Consider the following 17,229-nt stretch of genomic DNA (forward strand, 5'->3'; position numbering starts at 1 on the left):
AACCCCGGGGATGTGCCCTTGATGGGAATTGAACCCAGGACCCTTCAGTCCACAGGCGAACACTCTATCCACTGAGCCAAACTGGCTAGGGAGCATTCAACTTTTAATTCTTTAAAAAAGATCCAGAAAAACTGGCCTGCCCTATAAGAAAAAAAAGGTTGTGGAAAAGAAACATAAAAAGGCAACTTAGAAATAGCCCCTTCCTGGGAGCAATGAGCCCTACTGAGAGGATCCTGACTGCCAAAGACTAACTGAGCAGCTCTGGGTAAGTCACTTTTATATTGTTCCACTCTTCCTCCATAAAATGAAGATCATTCCATCTCTGATTCAATGAGGAAGAAAGATGATATAAAAAAGGTTACCTAATGTAATATTTTCCAAGCTTCAATCTTGATCATCTTTTGAATTCTGCTTTTCTGAATAACACATACACCATTATTTTTCTTTAAATTGATTTTTAAAAATTTAACCATACCTTAAACAATAAACTCATTAAAAATAATATTTTATACATGCTAACTTTTCTAAAAGGTATAAAAATAAATGCACTAACCATCAAAATTTAAATATTAATTCAATATCACCTAAAATCTGCTTACATACCCAAACTTTGGCAAATAATAACCTAACCCTTATAATTTAAAATAAAAAATTTTATAGGACAGAATTAAGTAGATAATATAACTTCATATTCTCACAATAAGCTAAGGACTAATCCTAAAAGATTACTATTCAGTTCTTTGATTATAAGAAACAATATAATGTAGGGCACCAAAAATTAATAACAGAATTGATTCCTTCTTAATCTCCATTTGAATTAGGGTTTTAGTTCCTTTAAACTCAAAAGGCTTTAGTTCTACCCTTGAGTATATAAATTCAGACTATAACAATAAGAAAAGCTATTTCTTTCTTGAAACTATGGGGGAAAAAAGGATTAAAAACACGTTTTATTAGCAATGCATGGAAAAATAAATGCAAAAAAAAAGAAAACTCATGGACATGGACAACAGTGTGGTGATTGTGTGGGGGACTTTGAGGGGATGGGGAAGAGGGTATGGGGGGGTAAATGGTGATAAAGGAAAAATAAAATAAGAAATGCATCCACTTTGTAACTCAGCATTCAGAAAGCAGTATCCATTTGTGTCTCAAATTTTACTGGTCAATAGTTTCCCTGATCTGAATCATACCAGCATACCTAACAACCAAATCTATCAATTATCAGTGAATGAGCACACCTCTTTCAATATGGAAAATGAGAGCTTCCACTCTTAGGAACTCTTAATAAACAAAAACTGCATTGGTGGTCCTACTCGGTTTGGTCAGTGTTTAGAGCATGGACCCATGGACTGAAGGGTCTTGGGTTCAATTCCAGTCCTGGGCACATACCTTAGTGCAGGCTCAATCTGGGACACGTGAAGGAGGCAACCAATCAATGTGTCTCTCTCACATCGGTGTTTCTATCTCTCTATCTCTCTTCCTCCCTATCACTCTCTCTAAAAATCAATGGAAAAAATATCCTTGAGAAGATTAACAGAAACAAACAAACAAAAAAACACACTGGTGTAAGTCAAGTCATATTGAAGGATATGAACACAAAGACACCTTTTTATGTGCTAATAATGTCTAATGAGACTGGTGGTCATCGATTAAGCCTCACTAGGTTATTTTGAAGCAGAGGTGACAAACCAGGGCATAATTGTAAATTTGACAATCTTTGATAGATACCACTTAGCTGACTGAAGAACAAGTGGGAAAAATAATGTGTATCTATAAATATCCATGTTGCCTTACCCTTATCACATGATCTATATAATTTATCATAGGACTGTCCTCCAAGGCCATCTCTATGAGCCTTTCTTTCTTTTCCATTGAAGCTCATAGGCAAGAGGATTTTTGCTATGTTAAGTACCAAAAAACCAGATATCTATTAAAGTATCATAAAGCAGAGGGGCAAAATTAAAGAGTCATGCACTGTTACCAATGAGAAGTAAATGCTCCTAAATGCAAGCTTCTTGAGAGCATGATTTATACCAGATTCATCATCTCTGATCCTCTCATAGCTCCTGTCTTATAAGTATTATGCACTTATACTATTCGTTGAACTAATAAATAGACCAAAGAATAAAATTTAACACCTTCAAAACAATGAACTATCAGTAAATAGAAAAGCCCAGAAGAAAATTCAAGAATTGATTCCCTAATCACCTTGTCAAAAAACTACTATGAAAGCTTTTCAAAGTCAGAAATTTGCCCAACCAATAGCCATATTTCTCCTGATAAACTCACCACTGGATCAAGAAATTCATTCTAGCCCTAGCCGGTTTGGTTGCAGGCACATCCCCAGTAGGGAGTGTGCTGGAGGCAGCTGAATCGATGTTTCTCTCTCATCGATGTTTCTAACGCTCTAGCCCTCTCCCTTCCTCTCTGTAAAAAAATCAATAAAATATATTTTTTAAAAAATAAATAGTTAATAGAATCTGAAGGGTCCCAGGTTCGATTCCGGTCAAGGGCATGTACCTTGGTTGGGGGCACATTCCCAGTAGGTTCATAGCAGCACAATTTACAATAGCTAAGATTTGGAAACAGCCTAGGTGCCCATCAGCAGATGACTGGATCAGAAAACTGTGGTACATCTACACAATGGAATACTATGCTGCCATAAAAAAGAAGGAATTCTCATCATTTGCAGCAACCTGGATGGAATTGGAGAATATTATACTAAGTGAAATAAGCCAGTCAATGAAAGAAAAATACCACATGATCTCACTCATTTATGGATAATAAAGAACATTATAAACTGATGAACAAAAAGATAGATACAGAGACAGTAAAGCAACAAACAGACTTTCAAATTACAGGGGGAAAGTTAGGGAGGGGGGGGAGATAAGAAATCAAACGAAGGACTTGTATGCATGCATATAAGCATAAACAATGGACGCAAAACTCTGGGGGGTGAGGGCATGTGTGGGTGTGGGGTGGGGGGGGGTAATGGTAAGATATGTACACATATAATACCTCAATTAAAAAAAAATGTAAAATAAATAAATAAATAAATAAATAGTTAATAGAATCTGAAGGGTCCCAGGTTCGATTCCGGTCAAGGGTATGTACCTTGGTTGAGGGCACATTCCCAGTAGGGGGTGTGCAGGAGGCAGCTGATCGATGTTTCTCTCTCATCGATGTTTCTAGCTCTCTATCCCTCTCCCTTCCCCTCTATAAAAAAATCAATAAAAATATATATTTAAAAAATTTCATTCTAATTAAACTCATGAGGTTTATCAGTCAAACTTTAACTGGCTCAAGCCAAACACTTTACCTATAAGTTATATGCTCTTAGGTAAATTTCTATTATTATTTTTAATATATTTTTATTGATTTCAGAGAGGAAGGGAGAGGGAGAGAGATAGAAACATCCACGATGAGAGAGAATCATGGATCGGCCGCCTCCTGCACGCCCCCTAGTTGGGATGGAGCTCAGGACCCAGGCATGTGCCCTTGACTGAAATCAAACCCAGGACCCCTTCAATCCGAAGGCCAACGCTCTATCCACTGAGCCAAACCGGCCAGGGCCACAAAGCATTTTTAATAGTTCACTTAACAAGATCTTTCTCTGGGGGGAAAAGGGGACATATGTAATACCTTCAACAATAAAGAATTATATTTTTAAAAAAGAAAAAAAGATCTTTCTCAACTTTTCACTTTGTGCTCTGCCATAAATGTTAGGTGTTACTGGTGTCAATCTCTTAAAAGCTTTTTTGTGAGCTTCAAGTTAAACCAAAATTGTTAACAGTTGCAGCAGCAGTAGCAACTAGAGCAATAGCAGGGGCTAAACCCTGTGCTAAGAACTTTACAAATGTTATTTCATTCAATCCTCACCACAACTGTCATTATATGGATGAGGAAACAGAATAAATGACTTGTCAAAGGTAACCCAGTTATCAAGTAGTTGAGCTTAAATTCACCACTACCCCTCCTGAATCACCCCCCCCTCCACACACACACACACCTTTGCCTGACTCCAGTGTTAATGCTCTTAATCTCTCTATATAAATGTGGATGCTTATAATGACCACTTAAGTCAGAGGGCCATGTGAAATAGAAATAAACTAGTTATCCCAGTTATAAATAGAAGGCAGAGTTACAATTCAACTCAGATACACAGAGCTACATCCTGATTGGTCTCCCAATCAGATCCCAAGGTATTCATCTTCTTCCCAAAGAAAAACGACACTTTCAGGAAACATAAAGAACTCCATTCTAGAGAAAAGGAGAAGCATAAAGGGAGGCGATGGAAAGTACTAGATGAAACCAAAGACTTAAAAGGTAAATTTAGGATTTCCTTAAATATGTGTACAACATCCTTGATGTTATTGAGGATCTTTTGTAAACAGGACTTCAACATACATTTTTCTTTGACCCTCAAAAAATTAACACATAAAAAGTCTGAGACTGCAAGCATCAAGTATAAATTGTTCCTTATAAAAAGTAATGTTCACTCAAACCCATGCAGTTTACAAAGTGCCTTCACATATAACATTTCATCAAATACTACTGCCCTGTTAGGTAGTGAGAGCAATTTATGAACCCCATTGTACAGATGTTGAATGAGGGACTTGCCTTCTTATCATTTGTGACTGGTAGAGCCTCCAACTCCTATCATGTGGCACCAAATTCCAGGCTCCCTCCACACCACATTGTGCCTCCTCATTCCACATCAAAAGGTCACAAAACTATCCTGCCTGCCCCACTTGCACAAGTTCATTACCAATATTGTAAAAACAAGTATCAACTAATAATGACATAAGTACGAAGGGGAAAGAAAACAAACCCGGAATTTTCTCTGAGAGGCTGGTACTCTGTTTACCTCCCAACCTAAACCTTGCCTAATGTAGTTCTCACAACAGCCCTTCAGGTAGGTGCTGGTATTCCCATTGCAAAGATCAGGAAATAGACACAGAGGGGCTCAGCAACTTAAGGTCACACATTAAGTGACAAAGCAGTGATTTTAACCATGTCACTATGCTATGTACACTGCCTTACATGATGTCACAGTAATACCCTTTTCTGATCAACAATAAAAAAAAATCTTAGGTTAAAATATTTTAATGTTTTAAAATATCTGAAAGAAAAAAAGTATTCTGCCACTTGTTGCTGTCACACTCTCACTTCCCAGCAGAGTGCCTTTTCTCTTTACTGATTTTCTACTGTTTACTCTTAATATCTACTGGCTTCATTGTACCCTGGAAGGAGAGCTAACTGTTAGAACAACAAGTAATGACATATCCTTAACAAATAGCATTTTATAAAGCCACAGGAATCATGCAAATATTATTTTGTCCTAGGTCTAATTTAATTCTACAAAATAGTATGTCAGTTACAAGAAATGTGAGCCTGCCTAAACACTTAGGAAATGAGAACAATGAACAAACTCTGAACAATCATTTTAATCACCACTTTCTGAAGGTATTAACCAATCCAGACAAGATATAAGAACAAAATGCATTAAAAGTAATCTCATTACCACCCTAGAGTCTGGCCTCCCACCCACCTTATTCTGAAGCATTAGGGATGGACAACATAAACCTCAAAATACTGTGCCCCTCCCCTCAGGTGCTACACTGTTAAAGAACAGTGATAGATAAAATGTAAACATGACACTATAAATAGTTTTAAACATGGAAAGATTCCTGAAGGACTCCCCAGAACAAAATTTAATTAGCTTTAACAAGTTAAGCTGTATTTATGTTCCCAGAGGGGGCTTCCTTATCTGAAGCAAACAGGAGGAACATTCTGTTAGCATAAGTTGTACTCATAATGAAGCTGAATAGCTTAACAGGCTTTTAAGCAAAATTCTATGTTCTGGGGACAAATAAGAAAAGCTAAAGTCTATCTGAGCTAAACTGGAGGAGTGGGTGGAAAAGCCAGCTGCAAGGACTAAAAACAGGGCAGGAGTAGATAAAAAGAAAACAGGAAGAACTCAGCTGAAGGAAGTATGAGGCTTAGGGGCAAAGACGGCTGGAACCCAGAAAGTAGCGGTGGATATGGGCAACCCAGACCTTGAAAAGTAAGAAACCAATGCCTAGAACCAAGTTGGTCAGAGCCTGTCCTGTGGAAAGGAGCTCGGCTTCTACAGACTAAAATTCAGGTAAAGGAAATGAACTGGCCAAGACTAGAGAAAATGGAGTAGAGGAAGGTGCTGAACAAGGAGTATAACTGGGACGAAACCGGTTTGGCTCAGTGGATAGAGCGTCAGCCTGTGGACTGAAGGGTCACAGGTTCGATTCCGGTCAAGGGCATGTGCCTTGGTTGTGGGCACATCCCCAGTGGGGGGTGTGCAAGAGGCAGCTGATCGATGTTTCTCTCTCATCGATGTTTCTGACTCTCTCTCTTTCTCCCTTCCTCTCTGTAAAAAATCAATAAAATATATTTAAAAAAAAAAAAAAGGAGTATAACTGGTAGAGAATGGAGGTAACTTTTTAGTGCTTTTTAAAAAGTGTTAACTTTTAAGTGGGTGAACTGTATGGCATGTGAATTATATCTTAATAAATCTGTTACTTTTATACTTTTTTTTAAATTTATTCATTTTAAAGAGGGAGAGAGAGGAGACTTGGATTGTTGTTCCACTTACTGATGCTTTCACGGGTTGATTCTGCATGTGCCCTAACTGGGTGAGTCTCCTTGTGTCTGTTGGAACACATCAGTCTGGACAGGTGACAGAATTTACAGAAGAAGCCATAGGGGGGAAAACGGGCGGGTTTTCAACAGGCCTTCCCCTATTCTGCCTTTGGGACTTGGGGCCCAGTGGGGGAAGAAAGCTTTTTTTCGGGGTATGCCTTGAAGTGGAATATCCGGTTTCTTCCGGGGATGATCTAGGGCCAACATCTGCCTGGTCAATGAGAAAACGATCTGGGGTGGAAAAGTCAAGTCAGTTTCTAGAGAAACCTCAGAAGGTTCATCGTGAAGTGATCACAGGTCTTATCTCTGCTCCCCCCGCCCCCACATTGGACTGCACACCCCGTGTCGCTTCGACTGTTCCTCGTGAAGAAAGGCCGATGCTTTGCCCTGATCCCCGGCGTTTCTGGCCGGCTGCCCGCTGACGTAAATTAGAAAATCACTCCGGACCGGCCTGGGTGAAGCGAAGCGCCACGTCCAGCCCGGCCTCCGTGCCTCTCAGTGTAGGAACGGGGACGAGGAGGCAGAAGGCGAGCGGGAACGCCAGATCGCTCCCCTCCTCCCCGGAGCCGAGTTTCGGGGAGCCGCCCCCAGAGCACCCCATCCCCACTCGCCAGCCTCAGGTCGCGACCCCTGGGAGGAGGGAAGTGGGCGGCGCCGGCGAGAGCCCCCTCGAGCACAGGCGCACCTCCCCCGGGCAGCCGTCGCCCCTCGCCTCCCGGGAGCGATAGGCTATCGATTCAGCGGCCTGTCGCTAGGCGCCCCGGGAGCGAGGCCTACCCGCCCGGCCGGAGCCCCGGCCTCGATTTCGCCACTCTCCCCACACCAGCGGCGGACCCCGGGGGGGGGGGGGGGGGGGGCGGGCAGCCAAGCCCAGCCCGGAGGAAGGCCGGAGGCTGGGAGACCACCAGCAACGGCAGCCGCGGGAGGGGGCGCGGCGCGGGGCTCCCCGCCCACCCGTCTCCGGGGCCCCACTCGCCGCCCCCAGCCTCCCAAGTTGCGCATTCAAGTTCAGGCCGGCTCTTCGCCCGCAGAGCCCGCGACACTCCCGAAACCATAACACAAACCTTTCGGAAGGAGATGGAGCTGGGCCCCTGAGGACGCGAGGGGGCGGCCCGCAGCGAACCGCCCGCCACCTCCCCCCGGCTCACCCGGCCCGACCCTTCCGGCGGCAGCCCCGGCACCCAGGTCCTGCCCCAGGTCACCGCGGGGGGCTCGGGCTCCCGGGCCTCCTCCCCTCCCGCTCCCCAAACGCCCCCCATCCCCTTGGAAGTGCGCGAGGAAGAGTTTCCCGTCCAACTTTACCAGGAGGTCCCCTCGCCCCTCCCGACCCGCACTCGCGGGGCGGCCAGCAGGAGAGATCACTTTACACTCGGGATAAAGAGAATTAAGGACCTGTCAACCATTTTGGGTCTTTTTTATAGAAGACATCCTCTCCTCCCCCTCCCTCCCTCCCTCCCCCGGCCGAGGTTTTAACCTGACACTGAGCCTTCCCACCGCAGGAGGGGGTTGAGGGAGGAGGTGGGAACGGAGGGCAGGAGGAGGGCGGCGAGGGCGAGCGACGGGGGGGGGGGGGGGGGGGGGGGGGGACGGGAAGGGGCCGAGAGGCGCGGGGAGGGGAAGGGGGTTGATTTACCTGAGACCAGCCACTGGCCTCCATTGTTGGAGAATTCAATGGCATTGACACAGCCGAAGTGGCCGAGGAGGTCCTTCTTGTAGAGGTTTCGGCAGCCCCGCAGGCGTCTCCTCTGAAAGTCCTGAGTGAGCAGGGGGTCCCCATGCAAGCCCCGCTGGGACAAGAAGCCCACCACTGACCTCATGCTGCCCCCCAGGCCAGCTCTCCTCTTCATCCTGGAACCGCCGCCGCCGCTCGCGCCGCGCCCCTCCCCGGGCCCCCGCGCGGCCGCCGCTCCCGCCCGGCCCTCCCCCCGCCGCGCTGCGCTCCGGGCGGCGCTTTAACCCGCCATGGCAGCCGGAGCGCGGTGTGCAGGCTCCCGGCGGCGTCCGCGGCTTCCTGGCGGCGCCCGCCCTCCTCCCCGCCCCCCCCCAGGCTCCTCCCTCTCCCTCTCCGCCTCCTCCAGCAGCTGATGCCCAGCTGGGCCCGCGCCGCCGCGGGCCGCGGGCGCCGGGAGAACGCGGGCGGCGGCGCCCCTCCCCCGCCGCGGGCTGCGGCCGGAAGAACGCGGGCGGCGGCTCGGCTCTCGCGCCGCGGCTCCACCTCGCGCGCGCGGGGCCCCGGGGGGCGCCGGGCGGAGGCTGCGCTGCACCCCCTCCCCCCGAGAGCCGCACTCTGTTAAGTTGGGGGCGCGTAACAATCCTAGTAGCCGCGGGGCTGCGGGCTGTCCTTCCTCCTCCCGCGGTCCCCAGTCCATCGCCTCCCGGAGGCCCCGCGCCGGGACCCATTCGGCTCCCCGCTCTTTTTTTCTTTCAGGTCGGGAAAATGCAGCCTGAGGGGGCAGAGCGATGAGGGGGGACCGCGGGCAGAGGCTGCGGTCAGTCGTCTTCCCTCCTCTCGGCTCAGCCCGGGGTCGCCCGAGCCCTCTCCAAGGGAAGGGAGCCAGGACTCGTGGGGTAAGGTGGCTTAGGGATTTTAGTTGGTGCATCCGTTCTTATCCCACCAAATACATTTTTAACACTGCCCCCCATCCCCCCCAATTCTGTGCTATCATTTTCCCTCCAGCTATTCGGTAAAAGGCTAAATTGTACCGTCTGGTAGATAATGGAGCGGTATCCGGGGAAAAGAGGGTGGGAGGAGGATGCGTAAAGAAGTGAAAAAGAAAATTGCCAAAACCGACTTGAGGAAGATCTAAGATGCAGAGAGGACTTGTGCCCGTTAGTTCCAAGTGCATTTGCAAGACACAAGAAGCATTGTTCGAAAATAGGAATGTATGTATGTCTGTTGCTGCATTGGGTGCGGTGAGGTCCTCTTCAAGGTCTTAAGTGTGGAGGTCTGAGGCTGCACAGCTGTTAACCAGCAGCTGGTTCCAGGCCAGAAGTAGCTGCACTTCAGTAGGCTGGGAGCCTTGGCCTTGACCCCAGTGAGGTTAAGTGCTTTGGAATTCTACCAGATCCAGTAAAAAGCCCCCTTTTCGGGGTGTTGTAGTACTTTTCCAAGGAGCTATCCTCTGTCATTAAATGGCAATACCTACTAGAATAGGCAGGTATCAGTTTTGCCCTTTGAATTTCACAGAAATTACATGCTCTGTACTAGAGATGGCATATGGTGGTCAGTTTAGTATACTGCCATAAAAGATGGGCTGAACACGGAAAACATTCACCCATCAAGAAAAATCACCTACTTCTACTTTTTTGTACAATGACAACAAGATTACTGATATACTAATGACAAATATGCAAGTAAATGTTTAATTTAAAAGTCAACATTATCACAAATATTGCTGAAGTTAACAGCAATTCACCAAATTCCAGAAATTATGGTTTAAATGGGATATTATTTCCCTAAATAGGAAAATGTATAGTGCTTTAAAAAAGTTTTATTCTCAGGATGCTTCATCAGTGTTTAATATAATGGCCTCATAAAAATCAGGATACCAGCAGAATACCAGCGTGATTAAATAGCAATATCATAGTGTATAATTAATCATTTATCTTGTGATTACATAGCAATGTCATAGTGTATAATGAATCATTTATTTTGTGATTATATCATAGTGTCCTCCACTCTGCTATAAGCTATAAGCTTTCTGAGAGCAGGAACCATGTCTGTTCTGCTCATGGGTATATATCCAGAGCCAACACATGCCAGCTTAGGGAGTGGGGAGGAACTTGGAGAGGAAGGTAATGACTCAGGTGTGGGTGTGTGAGTTTGAGGTGTCTTCATTCCAGTGCAGACAATTTCAAGGCCAGTTTTCCATTTCACTGTTTCTTTGCTTGGCATACTTACTCTAGACATTAAAAAATGGAGTCCTCTGGCTCCTTCCAATTAATAGAGCATCATTTATACCTATTTTATTTGCCTGGGGTGAGGGCTATGGGCATAGTAATGGTGTGGTTGAAGTGACCTTCATTGTGGCAATATTTAAGACACACTCTCCTCTCCCCTTTTCAGCACTTATCTCTTCTCCCACAACTTTAAATGAGACTTGATTTTCCCCAGTCTCTGGAATAACTGCCCCATTTACCACAGCCTAAAAATAGACCAGGACCTGGTCAGATGCCAGCCCAATTCCAGGATTTTGCTGGAAACTTCCTTAACTTTCACTGACCAGCCAGGACAGATATGTAGACAACTCAGTCTGTTTATATCCTACAGCTACTTTCTGTAAGGAGAGCACATAAAACCGCTCTCTCTTTTTTCCATAATTAGGTTGCCAGATAAAACACAGGCTGCCCAATTCAATTTGAATTTCAGATGAACAATGAATAATTATTTCAATAATTATTATTTGCTAAATCTGGCAACCCTACCTATAACATAACCCAACTTTAGAAGATCAAGTCCCATAAGTATCTATTTGCTTTTATTAAGAATTTAACATACTCCCTTGGGTCATGTATTGCAAACTAATAATATTGTACATAACTGTATAACACAAACATCTAATCAACTTCAGTGACTATACGAGGATGGCCTTTCTGATACAGGCATTTATAGTGACAAGGGCAGTGGACTTAGCAAACGGAATTGGACTCAGGAGTAATCTCTGCACTGCAAAGAATGTGTGGAGGAAGAGAGAGAAAAGTGAAAATTCCTATTTTTCTTACTTAGGCCCAGAAACTTCTGTATATTAACATTCATACTCAGGAAGCCCTGAAACACTGTTTCATAAATCCATGCTGGAAAAATCAAGATATTGAAAGTACTTAACCGCCGAAACTGGTTTGGCTCAGTGGATAGAGCGTCGGCCTGCGGACTCAAGGGTCCCAGGTTCGATTCCGGTCAAGGGCATGTACCTTAGTTGCGGGCACATCCCCAGTAGGGGGTGTGCAGGAGGCAGCTGATCGATGTTTCTCTCTCATTGATGTTTCTAACTCTCTATCCCTCTCTCTTCCTCTCTGTAAAAAATCAATAAAATATATTAAAAAAAAAAAAGAAAGTACTTAACCCTTACTTAATCGCTCCACCACGGATTGAATACTGATCAAATGTAGAGTTCCCAGAAATTCATCTACTCTTTGACTTCTATTTTGCTTGGTCCTGATATCACTGGTGAAAGAGTCTTTAAATCTTTAAAAACTGACTGAATGCTAAGGAAAAGCTCAAACATTAGAAATTGTTTGTTTTTTAAAAAAAAACTAAGAAAATACTCAAACATTCAAATACTCTCAAACATTTACTAAATACTAAATTTCAAATACTCTCAAACATTTACTAAATGTTAGTATATTAAGAGCTACATATGGATACTAACACTCAGAAATTTTTCACTTAAAAATATTTTCAACTTTTGCTCTGGCTGGTTTTGCTCAGTAGTTAGAGTGTCAGCCTGCGGACCGAAGAGTCACAGGTTTGATATTCAAGGTGCATGCAGGAGGCAACCAATCAAGTTTCTCTCAAGTCCCCTTATCCCTTCCACTCTTTCTGGAAATCAGTGGAACAAATATCCTCAGGTGAGGATTTAAAAAAATAATAAAAACATTTTCAACTTTAAAATAAACTGCTACTCATAGATGACATTAATTCAGACAAATAATACATATTATATATATATATATATATATATAGTTTAATTGTAATGTCATTTAATTTTAAAGGATACGTTATTTATTGGTCATTTCAAATAGCAGTCTATCTTAATTTGGGGAGGGGTGGAAAGAAACTGATCTATTTAAATATGTTTTTATTGATTTTACAGAGAGGGGAAAGGAGAGAGATAGAAACATCAATGAGAAACATCAATCGGCTGCCTCTTGTACGCCCCCTACTGGGGATTGAGTCCGAAACCTGAGCATGTGACCTGACTAGGAATCAAACTGTGACCTCGTGGTTCATAGTTTGATGCTCAACCACTAAGCCTCCCCAACCGGGCAAAACTGATCTATTTAAATAAAAATTTCTCCAACAAGATCTATAGGACATATATCCTTTCATTTTTTTAATTAGATCTTTATTAGATATAATTGACATGCCATAAAATTCATCCTTTTAAAGTACAGAATTCAGTGGCTTAGTATATTCACAAAGTGGTGCAACCATTACCACTATCTAATTCTGGAACACTTTCATCACCCCAAAGAGAAACCCCATCACATTAGCAGTCACTCCCCATTCCTCCCTCCCTTTAGCCCCTGGCAACAATTTTAGGTATTTATTGTCTCAATAGATTTTTCCTATTCTAGATATTTCATATGAGTGGAATCATGGCAATATGTGGCCTTGTGTCTGGCTTCCTTTATTTAGCATGTTTTCAAGGTTCTTCCTTGTAGCATGTATCAGTACTCCATTTTCTTCTAGGTCAAATTATATTCCATTGTATAGGTATGGACATTTGAGCTGTTTCCACTTTTTGGCTATTGTGAATACTGCTGCTATTAACATTTGTGTTACAGTTTTTGTTTGAATATGTTTTCATATTTCGAGTATATACCTACTATCATTATGATAACTCTGTTTAACTTTGTGAGGAACTTCCAAGCTGTTTTTCCAAAGTAGCTGACCATTTTACATTCCCATCAGCAATGTATGAGGGTTCCAATTTTTCCATACCTTTGCCAATCCCTGTTATTGTCCATCTTTTTTCTTACAACCATACAAGTGTGTGAATGGTTTCTCATTATGCTTTTGATTTGCAATTCCCTGATGGCTATTGATGTTGAGCATCTTTTCATTTCCTTATTGGCCATTTGCATTTCTTCTTTGGAAAAATATCTATTCAGATCCATTCGTCTCAAGGTGTTTTTAATTTCCCTTGTGAATTCTTCCATGACCAATTGGTTATTTAAGAGTGTATTGCCTTAGCCGGTTTGGCTCAGTAGATAGCGTGTCGGCCCTCGGACTGAAGGGTCCTGGGTTCGATTCTGGTCAAGGGCACATACCTCAGTAGCAGGCTCAGTCCCCAGCTCTGGTCAGGACATGTGCAGAAGGCAACCAGTCAATGTGTCTCTCTCAGATCAGTGTTTCTGTCTCTCTCTTTCTTTCTCTCTCTCTCTCTCTCCCCCCCCCCCCTTCCACTCTCTCTAAAAATCAAGGGAAAAATATCCTCAAGTGAGGATTAGCAACAACAACAAAAAAGGGAGGAAGGGATGACTCTATATTAGATACTTGAGAGCTAACAAATTAATTTTAAATAGCTATTATTGAGATGAAGAAATTTTAATATGAACTGGGTACTATTAGATGACATTAAGTGTTATTAATCTTGTGAGGTGTGATTATAGCTGCATAACATTGTGATTTTGTTCATATTTTTAAGAGATTTGTGCAGCAATATTAAAAAAAATCAATAGAGCCCTAGCCAGTTTGGCTCAGTGGATAGAGCGTCGGCCTGCGAACTGAAAGGTCCCAGGTTCAATTCCGGTCAAGGACACATGCTCAGGTTGTGGGCTCGATCCCCAGTGGGGGACTTGCAGGAGGCAGCCGATCAATGATTCTCTCTCATCATGGATGTTTCTATCTCTCTCTCCCTCTTCCTTCCCCTCTGAAATCAATAAAAAAAATTAATAAAATCAATAGAAAAATATCCTCGGGTAAAGATTAGCAAAAAAAAAAAGAGTGCATTGATTAATGTCCACATATTTTTTAATTCCCCAAATTTCCTTTTGTTATTGATTTCTAATTCATTTTTAAAATATTTTATTGACTTTCAGAGAAAGAGAGAGAGGGAGAGAAAGAGAGAGAGAGACAGAAAGAGAGAGAGAGAGAGAGAGAGAGAGAGAGAGAGAGAGAGAGAGACATCGATGTAAGAGGGAACATCCATAGACTGCCTCCTGCATGCCCCCTGTTGGAGATCAAGCCTGCAACCTGTGCATGTGCCCCAACCGGAGATTGAACTGGCAACCTTTAGGTACATGGGATGATGCCCAACCAACCGCGCCACACAGCCCAGAACTAATTCATTTTTTCAAGGGGGCATTTTTCACAGGTCTTAAAGTAAATACCCAGTTTGTGAAGTAGAATATTTGTTGAATTCAGAATATGTTACTAGAATTTTCAAATTACATTCCAACATACTTTCCAGACATTTGGTTCAAGTTTACCATGCATAAATCTTCACAATGAGTGAAGAAATCTAGTTTGAAATAACCTTTATGGAGTGGCAGTGGACAGAAATACTCACTAGCCAGATTATTCATTTGATATTTACTCAGTGGTATTTTTTGTATTATTCTATGCCAATCACCTGGGTTTTATATATTTGACGTTTTCTTGATAGAGATCATTATGAGCCAGCTATTTTTACTTATTTTTAATTTTAGGCTTTCACATGAATAACCCCTGATGAATGGCACAAGAAACTGTTAAAAATAGTTACTGTTTACTGTACTGGGTATGTAGTCATATAGCCAAGAGTTCTTTCCCAGAGATGAGCTCATGGGTATATAATGTTTATTAAGCATCTTCAGTGTGTTAAACACCTTTTAGAAAATAACATTGGGCAATAATCCTTCCCCAAAGTAAAATATGTCCAAGGAGAAACAAGAAGATTTTTGGGACAGAGATCATATTTAAATTATTTCTATGGGTTCAGTGGCAATACAGGACAGGCTCCTAGAACATGAACTAACCACAGCACATGTTTATAAACTTATTACCATATCCTTCTGAACAAACTACATGAACTCATGATGTACATATAATCAGCATTATTGACTAAGTTGGATCCCATTTAAGTTGGAGCTGGTGGTATATCTGTCTATCTATGAGCCTTCTGGAAGATAATCATTATTCAAATCACAAAATGATAAAGCCCATGGGATTTCAGAAATCACCTGGTCAAATCCCTTTATCATTCATGGTTTTTTTTTTTTAAATAATGCAAGGCTCAGAAGTTTATTTATTGAATAGCATTATTTTTGTATAGCTAAAAAGCAAAATAATGTACTGTGCAGGAATGCATCAATTTGTATTTAGGGTTTATTTTTTTAAATTAAATTTATTGGAGTAACATCATAATAAAAGGCCAAGAGGTGTCATGACCAAAACGACCCGTCACCATGAAGTACATGGAGCACCTCTTGGGCCCTCCCCCACGGCTCACAGGCTCCGATCGCATCAAGGCTGGCAGCTGGCAGGTGGGCAGGTGGGCAGAGCAGCATGATATCGTGCGCTGAGCCTCTAGTTGGTTAATAATATTATATAAGTTTCAGGTGTACAATTTTGTAATATAGCAAATGTATGTTCCATTGTGTGCTCACCACCAAAAGTCCAGTCTCCTTCTATTACCACACATTTGACCCCACTTAGCCTCTTCATCTTACCCCTACCCTCCTTCATCTCTGTTAACCATCATACCGTTGTTTGTGTCTATGAGTTGGTTGATGTTTAAAATTTTTTTATTGATTGATTTGAGAGAGAGATAGAGGAACGAAGAGAGAGAGAGAGAGAGAGAGAGAGAGAGAGAGAGAGACATCAATTTGTTGTTTCGCTTACTTATGCATTCATTAGTTGATCCTTTGTATGTGCCCTAACCTGAGATCAAACCCGAAACCTTGGTGTACGGGGATGATGCTCTAACCAACTGAGCTACCAGTGCAGCGCTTGTTTGTTGATTTCTGTTTTATATGCTCATGTTTTGATCACCATTGAATCTACAGCATCAAAAAGAGTTCCTGGCTCCCCAGTGAAGCAATCTTCCTGAAATCCCTCTGCTCCAGACTCTCCCTTTTCTCTGTCGTGTCAAATCCAGACTCCTTTATCTGCCTGTCAAGTCCCTCCTTGACTTGTTTCCACCATATCTATAATTAGATTTCCTGTTACTCATCATACACCAACCAAGTAGGCTGGCAGCCCATTCTTCCCTAAATATCTCTATGTTCACACTGCTCTCCCAAATCCTATAGGTCTATTTCTTCCATGAACCCCTTCAACAAATCTAGGCTACATTAGTTTTCCTGTCCTAAGATTCCTGTCATGCTTACAGTTGGCATCACAGTTTATCTTCTAAATAAATATTTAACATTTTTATATTCATGTGTAATTTTTAAAATAATTCTTTATTGCTGAAAGTATTACATAGGACCCCCTCTTTCCCCCATTAACTCTCTCCAGCCTGCCCCCGCCCCCTAGCCCCCACCCCACCCCAGGCTTCAGCACCCTATTGTCTATGTCCATGGGTTCTGCATATATGTATACAAGGGCTTTGCTTGATTACCTCCCACCCTCCCCTGCCTTCCCTCTGAGATTCCTCACTCTGTTCCATGCTTCTGTGTCTCTGGATCCACTCCATTCATCAGTTTATTTTGTTATTTAGATTTCACATATGAGTGTGATCATGTGATACTTGTCTTTCTCTGACTTATTTCACTTAGAATGATACTCTCCAGGTCCCTCCATGCTGTCTCAAAGCGTAAGAGATTCTTCTTTTTTACTGCTGCATAGTATTCCATGGTATAAATGTACACAGCTTTTTTATCCACTCATCTACTCATGTGTAATTT

The 17,229-nt window shown here is 42.8% G+C and overlaps 2 protein-coding genes across 5 annotated transcripts in view; one reads left to right on the forward strand and one right to left on the reverse strand.

Moving 5' to 3' along the window:
• Positions 1 to 8,640, reverse strand: part of DCAF5 (DDB1 and CUL4 associated factor 5) — a 108,587-nt gene extending 99,947 nt beyond the window's left edge. Inside the window, exon 1 of one of the 4 annotated variants that reach the window (XM_079767506.1) lies at positions 8,488 to 8,640. Coding sequence is in view for 2 of the 4 variants with exons in the window: in XM_079767505.1 (XP_079623631.1) it covers positions 8,309 to 8,522 (214 nt within the window). In the remaining 2 variants the exon portion in view is untranslated. Of the gene's footprint in view, positions 1 to 7,977; positions 8,201 to 8,308 lie in introns of those variants that run through there. The other 3 variants (XM_079767505.1, XM_079767504.1, XM_079767507.1) reach the window with 3 other exon arrangements.
• A 283-nt stretch (positions 8,641 to 8,923) lies between these two features.
• The window catches only part of EXD2 (exonuclease 3'-5' domain containing 2), a 70,241-nt gene continuing 61,935 nt past the window's right edge, over positions 8,924 to 17,229 (forward strand). Inside the window, exon 1 of the mRNA XM_079767513.1 lies at positions 8,924 to 9,243. The gene's annotated coding sequence lies outside the window, so the exon portion shown is untranslated. The remainder of the gene's footprint in view (positions 9,244 to 17,229) is intronic.

The sequence above is a fragment of the Cnephaeus nilssonii genome (assembly GCF_951640355.1).
Source record: "Cnephaeus nilssonii genome assembly, chromosome: 4".
Lineage (NCBI taxonomy): Eukaryota > Metazoa > Chordata > Mammalia > Chiroptera > Vespertilionidae > Cnephaeus > Cnephaeus nilssonii.